At 35.6% G+C, this 10,117-nt stretch overlaps 2 protein-coding genes across 2 annotated transcripts; both read right to left on the bottom strand.

Annotated features, from left to right (window-relative positions):
- Positions 1-717: 717 nt before the first annotated feature.
- Positions 718-4,573, bottom strand: LOC141817972 (SUMO-conjugating enzyme SCE1-like). The gene is made up of 5 exons (XM_074705576.1): positions 4,415-4,573; positions 4,243-4,326; positions 1,305-1,457; positions 1,101-1,214; positions 718-1,011 (listed from the first exon to the last, which is right to left on the bottom strand). Exons 1-5 carry the CDS (start codon positions 4,481-4,483, stop codon positions 949-951), a joined length of 483 nt encoding a protein of 160 aa, XP_074561677.1. The 5' UTR covers positions 4,484-4,573; the 3' UTR covers positions 718-948.
- A 648-nt stretch (positions 4,574-5,221) lies between these two features.
- LOC141817971 (SUMO-conjugating enzyme SCE1-like) lies at positions 5,222-9,183 on the bottom strand. Its single transcript, XM_074705575.1, has 5 exons — positions 9,058-9,183; positions 8,880-8,963; positions 5,850-6,002; positions 5,645-5,758; positions 5,222-5,557 (listed from the first exon to the last, which is right to left on the bottom strand). The coding sequence occupies exons 1-5, from the start codon at positions 9,124-9,126 to the stop codon at positions 5,495-5,497; spliced, it is 483 nt and encodes a 160-aa protein (XP_074561676.1). The 5' UTR covers positions 9,127-9,183; the 3' UTR covers positions 5,222-5,494.
- Between the last annotated feature and the right edge of the window lie 934 nt (positions 9,184-10,117).

Genomic DNA, 10,117 nt, shown 5'->3' on the forward strand with positions numbered 1-10,117 from the left:
ATTAACATTTATGCTCCAACTTGAGGGGGAGTGTTGGTTATAAATATCTGTTAATTATCTGTTAAATATCTGTTATTTTTTATAGATATTATTTCTAAATCAGGCCCTATACTCTAACTATAAATAGGGTCTTATATCTGTGCAATTGGAATAAGATTCTTAAGTTATTTTGGTAACAATTATATTAAAATTTTAAAATATATATAAAAGAAATATTGAAAAAAAGTGAGAAAAGTCAATGTAGTTTAGTGGTACATATTCCTTTTTCTCACGCGGTTCGTTCCTCACTAACGTCATGTAAATATAATTTTGAAATAAATATATAAATAAATTTATTGGATAAGTTTACTAAATATGTTGTAGTATAGTGGTCTCTGTATCCATTTCTCATATGGAACCGTAATCGGCCCGGCCAACCGGCCCGTTGACCCGGTCCGGGTCCAGGCCGGGTCCGGGCTGGACCCGGCCCATGGCCGGGTCTACCTGCAGTCCAAAAACAGCTTCACTGCCTTTGTTAAATGAAGAGCTGCAAGTCCAACTAAGCATTAATTGTTCTCATTGTGCTACAAGGTTACTTGCATGTGGATCAAACACTTTAGATCCACCAATAACTTTTTAAATCGATCCAAGACTTTTTAAAGCACAATTAAGAATTAATTCCCTGAAGCAAGAAAGCTTCGACTACCACTGTAGGATACTCGCATATGAAAATTTCAGTGACGACAAGCAGGAACCAAAGCAACAGTATTGTTAAATAGTATACAACTCCACATCATGGTGGATGACCTTAAATACAAACACGAGTTACTCATCGATTACGTTGCTAGTGAAAGGCAACCAAAACAACCATAACCCGATCAGTTAGTTTTGAACAATATATACTGTTTGTCTGTATAAGGACACACGAGTTTTTGTCCCACCGCATTCAATACAATCACAAGGCTAACATTAGATCAGTGCTGGATATTGTTTAGCTTGCTGACGAACCCTCTTCTTATACTCGACTGGATCCTGCAAATTCCACGACTCTTATCAAAGAACCAATCTTATTAAAGACAAGATAAAATATCAATGAGAACCAAGGATGGAATATCCAAAACCTGGATAAATAGATGATAACCGTCTGTCTGAGCCGGGTCAGCAGGATTTGGCTGATCAAGCAGATCTTGTATCCCCCCTAAGATCTGTTTCACAGTAATGGCTGGTCTCCATCCCTGAGGGACAGAGTGCAAATAATTATGCTATTCTCACATCAAAAAGCATGACAGAGTGAAATCTCATCAAGATTTCCATGGTTCACTTACATAGTCTTCGTTGAGAATTGATAGGCACACAGTTCCAGAAGGATAGACATTGGGATGAAAAAAACCTGCAGGAAACTTGCATTTGGGAGGTTTGCTTGGGTAGTCCTCACTGAAAAGAAGAGTAAGAGGAAAATAACCACCTTCCCAATCCGTCTGCAGCAGTAAATGGCAAACATTGCTTCACTATATTTGTTTCAGTCATATGTAATTTTTAAAAAATAAAAAATAAAAGGCTCCTTATTAGAAGAGTTGGGAATATTAACAAGTAACTAAAAACCTGTCAAACAATTTATTCTTGAATGTTAAACCAGAGACAAAAATTGCACTGGTTCAACAGACAGGTGGTACAAAGTTATCATCAACTTCAATGGAAGAAATTTTAAGCCATTTTAATTGCTCACTTAGATGTCTATTTACAATTGATTGAAGTATCCAATGTCTATAATATATGTCAAGTGTCAGAGCGCAAACAACACAAAACATATAGTCAAATATCAAAATCGAACAGTATCAATTTCAAACATTGCAAGAGACAGTTTGAGAAAATCATATAAAAAGACACTAATTGACTAAATATTTTACCACCAATTATTAAGTTAAAAGAAGAGTAAAAAGTATTAATGAGGGAATCTATAAAATGTATTCATGAGCAAATAGAAAACAAGAAGGCATGTGTTTATGAGTGAAGCAAACTTGACACGAAATAAAGCAAGAATAAAAACTACACTTTACCTTCCTTTGGAGGTAAAAGAGAAAGGGAAGGAGAATCTAGCAAGATGTCTAATAAGGAACATGCAATATGTACAATAAATAATCTAGAAGTTTAACACAACATCCAAATCTAGTTGTGGTTCAGTCTATTCTCCATTGAGCTTTATGCATATTCAAATCTGCTAGATCATTTTTTTGGGTACATAAAGAAAGTTTTCTTAGGCCTCTACTTTCTACACCTGCTCTAATCCAACTCCTTTAACCATACGATCTATTGATTATGTTTGAAATGTCTATACCATTTCAACTAATTTTCGCTCAGTTTATTTTATCAACTATTAGAGCTAATTGCTTTCTAATATTACAATATTTTATTTTTTTCCATTTCTAGTGACCAAACACATCCATGTTAGGGTTCTCGTCAATATTTTATTAACTTTTCATGTGTATTATTTCCTAATACTCTAGCACTCCAATTGTCATACCAAAATCTTACAAAAATTTCCTTTTACTTTAAGGAGCACACTATAATTACACAAGGCTCAAAACATTTTTTTGTTTTCAACATTCATTCTTAGCATATTAATGATATCTTCATCAATACCTCCTTATTGAATTATAATCCAATATATAAATAATTCTAACAGAAATTTCGTATCTATTCATCTAAACCTCAACCACTAAACTCAATCTTAGTTCCACTTAACTTGACCTCTGGTTTCTGAAGTTTTTGCTCCAGAATTCACCTTTCAAATTCCTTCTATTTCTATTCTTATCAATTAACACAATATTGTCAGCAAATACATAGATATGGTTGGCGCATTCATCTACTAACATAAAAGCATACAAACCTAAGTTGATGCTGGATGTAAACCTATAGTTATAAAAATAAATCATCTGTAGTACATAATCATACATATTTTATCACATCAATATAAATACTAGACAAAACTAATCACAATAGTTGTCAAGGATAAATGATTGTTCATTATAAAAAAGGAGTTCAATACCAATTAAATATGGGTTTTACACGTGATCGTTATACCGCTTCATATAATGAGCCATGCCACTGGGTAGCATTAGAAAAAGAAAATATATAAAAGATACCAACTGGAAAACCAGCATATGGACTAGAAACAACCCTTTGATTGAACTAACAAACACCGATAAACAATCCACCTGATGACAAACTCTAATAATTAAATTAGATAAATAAATCAGAAAATAAACTTCCAATAGAGAAGTGTTTTTAGAAGATAGAAAGAAGATTAATAAAGAAAATCCAGAGGAAAAACACAAAGTGATAGAAGATTAATAGGAGAAGTCAGCAAGATACAAGTATCTATGCCATCAAGGTGTTTCCTTTATGCATAAATTTTGTTTCCCTGATCCACAACCCAGCCGTAGTTAAACATAAACAAAATGAAAAGCCACACTATCATAAATTGGACTGAATAATAAGAGAAAAGTGAATAGAAATGAACTCATCTGAATGTACAATAAACACAGGATAGGCAAAGTTATTTAAGGCGTGAGGTGCCCAAAAGCGCATAGGTGCTATGGGGCTTGAGGCGCACGGTGGAAGATGAGGCGAAACAAGGCGCTCTAGGTATAAATTTTTATAATTCAAATATATATAGGGAATTTCTCACAAAAAATTTGACTAACAATACTATAGTCCATAAAATATTAAACAATAATGTAAATATAAAATTCACTAACAAATAAATAAATTATGTGCATAATTCAAATTTTAAAAAAAATATTCAAATATCTAAATCATCAAAATCTTTCAGAATCCTTAACATGATTTTAGGGCAACTAAAACATAAATATGGTTCTTTCAGAATAAAATAAGTAAAAAAACCCCATATAAGCAGAAGATGGTTCATCCCTGTATTCATCAGTTTCCAGAACATAATCTCGGATGGAAAAGTATCCAATTGAATTAAAATGGTGAATTTTTAGACCATTGATCATAGCAATCTGGGAAAATACAGTCTCAACCATGCTCCATGAATTTACAAGAGCTTTACAATAAATTATCGATCACCTAATTGAACAAGAACACATCGATGGTTTGCATCTAGACAAACACATAACAATCCTTTAATCAAAGAACGTGAGGATCAGAGAGATGGAAGAAGACATAGTTGGACATAAAACCAAACTATAAAAAAAATGGCAACTTTGCATACGGGCAGCGATCAACGAGAAAAACACTTACCCCCTGTTTGCCAGGGATGGTGCACTGCCAGGTCATAAGGTTAACGGAGCCATCGGGAAGCGTATCGGGCTTCGCCACAAAACCCTAGACAATCCGGAACAAGAAAGATCATGTTAAGATCTAGGGTAAAAGAAGTGTTCGGATGAGGAGAAGGGGTAAAGGAAACACATACATGGGGGTGATTCTTACGCCAGGCCTTGCGCTCCTCGGCGAGGCGACCACGGGCGATTCCTCCGGACATCCTTCACAACCAACAACACGAACAGACGCACTTCTCTCCTTCCTCCGACGACTTTCGTTCCTTTTCCACAGTTTACTCGCTTTATGCGATTCCTTTTTTCCCCCTTTATTTCCTAAAATTCCCCCGAGATTTGGAGGCTTCGCGTTCAAAATATTCGCTTTAAAATATTTTTTTTTAAAAAAAAGTAAAGGTGAAAATATTTATTTATTCCAGATAAATTTTTTAGTTTTAAATGATCGACATCAAATAAATTAATTTACTTTATCATAAAGTAATTTGAAAACCCCGAAGCATAGTTAAATTGATTACGACGTAATAGAATTACAGAAGAGGACAAGAATTTGAATTTTAACGAAATCAAACAATACCCTCCTACATCGTGACCAACCGCAATTACCCGATTTATCTCTTCATAAATGATCGTACCGATCATGGACCGTAAATTAATTTCACTTTTTTGCAAAAAAGAAAGTAATTTGAAGGGCAAAAATTATAAAAGTAAAATTATCCTTGGACCACAATTATAAACCTGAATTAGCCCGTTAAATAAGAAGCAACCTGATGCCTGGAGATGAATACGTAATAACATACTATTAATAGCTATTAATTATTTTAGAGCCTGAAAATTATCTCAGTAACAATGTATATATAAATAACCTCAGATATCTAGTTTAACAAAAACACAGAGAATATCAAGAAGCTTCTCACCTAACGAAGAAAAAGAAAATCAAAACGGCAAAAACCAAAATGAAAATGCCTTCATCTTCATAGTGGATGACAGTACATGCGAATTACTTCCAAAACCAACGATGGAGTATTAGCTACATTAATTAACCAGTGAGACTAAACCCAAACAACCATGAACTAATCAGTCGTTTTTGAACAATATATACTGTTTGTTAGCATCTTATATGCCAAAATGAGAACACAATGCTTTCTTGAGCCACACCACAACCTAAGAGTTTGATCACTTAACTAACAGAAGCAGCAGCCCGATCACAATGGTCGACATTAGATCAGTGCTGGATATTGTTTAGCTTGCTGACGGACCCTTTTCTTATACTCAGCTGCATCCTGCAAAAGACCGCAACTCTTACCAAAAAACCAATCTTGTTTGAGACCAACAAAAACATCAATGAGAAGGGAGGAAATATCCAGAACCTGGATGAATAGATGATAACCATCAGTCTGGGCAGGGTCAGAAGGATTAGGCTGATCGAGTAGATCTTGTATCCCGACTAAAATCTGTTTCACAGTAATGGCTGGTCTCCATCCCTGAGATGTATAGAGTTTAAATAACTATTTTATGCTCACGCCAGAAAGGATGGACATGGCAAGTCTAATTAACATTTCTCAGTCCACTTACATAGTCTTCGTTGAGAATGGATAGGCACACAGTGCCAGACGGGTAGACATTAGGATGGAAAAAACTTGCAGGAAACTTGCATTTGGGAGGTTTGCTGGGGTAATCCTCACTGAAAAGAAGAGTCAGAGGGAAATAGCCACCTTCCCAATCGGTCTGCAGCAGTAAATGGCAAACGTTGCTTCACTATATTTGTTTCAGTCATATGGCAAATTTTGATGAAAATAAAGGGCTCTCGGGGACACTGATTTGTAACTTAAGAAACAAACATTACGAACAATTTGTTCTTGAAAAAAAAATTGAAAAAAGATATTAGCTCGACAAATGGAACGAAGTAGTTATGACATGAAGAAAAGCACCTTTAATCCAAAGAATTTCATCCTATTTCTAATTCCCTACCAATAAGTTAATTTTTTAATTCATTAATATATACTCTGTCATCGACCTGATAAAAAAAGAATAAAAGCCATTCACACCTCATGACCGCTAACCATTAAGTTGAAGAATTGTAAATCAGATATCCATTTCTAGAATTTCTCTATTATTTTGAAGATCATCCTTTGATACACTGCACCAAAAGGCATTTTCAACTAGATCCATACGTGGGACAACAGTCCATCACAGCAAAATTTTAATTGACCAAAATCAAATTGCATGTATAAGAGATAATCTTCCTCCGCTTCTTACATTCTCTTCTTTAATAAATTCAACACTTACTATAAAAAAAATATGAATTACCTTTGAATATGTTTGTAGCCAGTTCACCTAATTTTCTCTCATTATATTATCTATTGGATCTACAAATAATTTCTCTAGAATACTAGTATATCTTTATATATCCTACCCAGTGACCACATAGGTCCATCTTAACATTTTTGTTTCTATTACATTTTTTTGTACATGTTACTTTCTACCATCCCAATCCTCAGCGCACTATGATTCATGAAGTATCAGAACAGTCTTATAAAATTTACTTTTAGAATAAGGAAGCAAGCACACAATGGTCCCACTCCCAAAACTCTAGAAACTAGTCTCAATTTGAACCATCCATTAGTTATTTCACGACTGATCTCCGTATTGAAGGATAAATCCAAGATATCTAAAATTCTTACAAAAATTTTTTATACATCCATCTTAACTATTTATAACTATATCCTCGATTCTTTCTTACTATTGAAATCACAATTCATTTATTCAATTTTTTGCCTACTTAACTTGAATGAACCTTTCTAAAGATTTTCTCCCAATTTACACATTCTAATACTTCCATAACTTAGCATGCATTCACTTGGATGAAAACAACTAGGAAAAACACATGGCTGGTGAATTTTTTCCAATTGCCCTTTCCCTCTGTTTCGTTGGGCAGAAATCAACAATGGGAGGAAAAGCTGGGAAATTCTTTCACCAATTTTCTCCATATTTTATAGATAGCCTTGAAAATGAACCCAGGTAACCCTGAAAATGACCTAGTAAGAACCCTTTGATGGAACTCAAACATAAACAAATACAGAAAACAAAAGATATAACAAAATAAACTATAACAGAGAAAGTGTTTCTAAAAGAAGATATAAAAATAGTAAAGTAAATCCAGAAGAAAACAACAGAGTTATAGATAGCCAATAAGCCCAGTCAGCAAGATAGAAGCATCTATGTCATCAAGATGGGTCCTTCATTCATAAATTTTAGTATCACTAAGCTCCAAAAAAAAACAGCCCTAGATAAATATAAACAAATTGAGTACCAAAACCTTAGTGAAATTGGATTGGCTGATAAGAGAACAGTAAAGTACAACAACAGAAATTAATTTCATTTTTCTGTTGATAAATAAATTGATTTTACACAAAACTTGACATGCTTAACTGACAGATAAACCTTAGTGATAAACCTTAGTATAGGGATAGAGGATACCGCAGAATGATAGCAAAGTGATTTAGCTATTTGGGGATCCAGTTAAAACTGTCAATGGCTAAGAATCTAAGTCACATCAACATTCATGGATGAATGTTCATCCTCTTGAAAGGAAGGCACTACTAGAGAAATTAAAATATAAATATGCCTGCTCAACTGTACTTATGCATGAAAATATAAATATGCATGCTCAACTGTGCTAATAACTGGGCTTCTTAGGCTTCCAAGTTCTACCTGTCTCTACCATTGAGGCAGGTCAATTGCTTATGTTATTCTACCAATCCACTTGACCAAAGGTTATTCCCATGTTGAATGACAATATGAAGTTCCCAACAATTGCTTATGTTATTCTACCAATCCACTTGACCAAAGGTTATTCCCATGTTGAATGACAATATGAAGTTCCCAACTACCAAGTAAGAGGTTCTTAGTAAGACCCAAGAGGTTCTTAACACTCCTGAGTCATTATCTTTCAAAATTGATGGAAAAATCCACTCTCATCTGCAGCAATATGACTACAAAAAGCACCTTATGAAGTAATCAAGTTCCCAACTACCAAGTAAGAGGTTCTTAGTTGATCTCAAAAAGACAAAAGAAATATACTGCAATTTTATGGCTACATAGACTAGACTACTATCTTAATATGCAAACATCGTGCACCTATAAACACTTGGAGATTGAAGTACATGTTAGACCCAAATAGCAATTTGGCATACTACAGCAAAATGTCTTGTATTTGACCAAATTAAGTAAAAGAATCATGTGTATGGGCAGCTAGTTTCTCTTTGGTTAGAAAACCAATGACCTCAGGCCTCCCTCCTGAATGACTATACCCAAATTTCCTGATTTCAAGTGCAGACAAAACAAACCCCCATACAAGCAAAAGACGGTTCCTCCCCCTGCACAATCTGGAAAAGCATAATCTCGACCATGAGTTTGCCCTAGCTTATTATGACTATTCATAACTTAATTGAACAGAAACACATCAACAAAGAACGTGAAACAACCTGAGTTGAAAATCCCAAACGGAGGATCCGATATAATGAAGAAGACCTAGATTGACAACGAATCCAACTAAAAAGATAACAACTTTAACTACTAGCAGCGATCAACGATGAAACTTACCCCCTGCTTGCCAGGGATGGTGCACTGCCAGGTCATAAGATTAACGGATCCATCGGGAAGCGTTTCGGGCTTAGCCACAAAACCCTAGACAATCAGGAACAAGAAAGATCATGTTAAGATCTACAGTATGAATGAAAAAAGTGTTCGGATGAGGAGAAAAGGTGAAGGATACACGTACATGGGGATGATTCTTACGCCAGGCCTTGCGCTCTTCTGCGAGGCGACCACGAGCGATTCCTCCGGACATCCTTCACCCCCGCGACCACGCACCTCTCAACCTTTTCCGACGAACGGTGGTGTTAAGTTTCCCCTCGTTTTTTGTAACGTAATATGCACCGTTGAGTGGAAATATTATTATTTAATTTTTTTATTTTATAAAAGATAATTGTAATCGACCTCTCATGCTGTACTTGCAAGGCCGGATTCGTTACTTATGTACATGCATAAACTACAGCGGAAGGCTTACTAGGGTGGCAAGAAACTGTCTAGACAAAATCCTCCTTGAACCTAATTTATTCTGTGTTTATAGGTTGGGACTGGCACGGCCGTGCTGTTCAGCACGGCCCGGCCGTGTCAAGTTCTGGACGCACGGCACTTCCACGTCGAGAGACTACCTGGCACGGCCGTGCTGTTCAGCACGGCCTGGCCGTGTCCGTCTCTGGACGCCGAAGAGCTGTCTGGCACGGCCGTGCTGGTTGGCACGGGCAGGCCGTGTCAGACGCTGGACGCCGAACGTCTCCAACCAATTCACAGCCATATGAATCAACCTGCTCTAATTTGCATCACAAATAGATATACCATGACTGAACATACAACTTAGCATAGCATGAAGATCCTATAGAAAATTTTCATAGTCTAAACATGTTCGGAAATCATAAATTGTTAACCACAGAGTCAATTAAGATCGTAGTTCCAGTTCCTTTCACCCACACACATCCTTGCACTTTGGCATTGATCTTCCAGCCTCCACCAGATCATCAATCTCTTTTCCCTTTACCTTTATCTGCAGTATAGGGAAAAATAGAATCTGTAAGCTAAAAGCTTAGTAAGAAACATTCTACCTCACTAAAACATGCACGATGCATATGATTTGAAAACATGCTTCTTGAAAACATATGTGAACAGGAATTACATGGCATGGCATCGCATAAAGCATAAACTGGAAACTGAACATAAACATGTATCATAAAACTAAACATAAGCACGAATCATACCGATACCATATAGCATAAAACTGA

This window comes from Curcuma longa, unplaced genomic scaffold (genome assembly GCF_044706935.1).
Source record: "Curcuma longa cultivar G26 ecotype Majalengka, Jawa Barat unplaced genomic scaffold, ITB_CL_G26_1.1 contig_22763, whole genome shotgun sequence".
NCBI classification, from domain to species: Eukaryota; Viridiplantae; Streptophyta; class Magnoliopsida; order Zingiberales; family Zingiberaceae; genus Curcuma; species Curcuma longa.

Coding starts and splice junctions, on each gene's coding strand:
- LOC141817972 (XM_074705576.1), bottom strand. CDS start 4,483: ATGTCCGGAGGAATCGCCCGTGGTCGCCTCGCCGAGGAGCGCAAGGCC. Junction 4,327..4,414: donor GGCGTAAGAATCACCCCCAT/GTATGTGTTTCC, acceptor CGGATTGTCTAG/GGTTTTGTGGCGAAGCCCGA. Junction 1,012..1,100: donor GTTATCATCTATTTATCCAG/GTTTTGGATATT, acceptor TGGAATTTGCAG/GATCCAGTCGAGTATAAGAA.
- LOC141817971 (XM_074705575.1), bottom strand. CDS start 9,126: ATGTCCGGAGGAATCGCTCGTGGTCGCCTCGCAGAAGAGCGCAAGGCC. Junction 8,964..9,057: donor GGCGTAAGAATCATCCCCAT/GTACGTGTATCC, acceptor CTGATTGTCTAG/GGTTTTGTGGCTAAGCCCGA. Junction 5,558..5,644: donor GTTATCATCTATTCATCCAG/GTTCTGGATATT, acceptor GGTCTTTTGCAG/GATGCAGCTGAGTATAAGAA.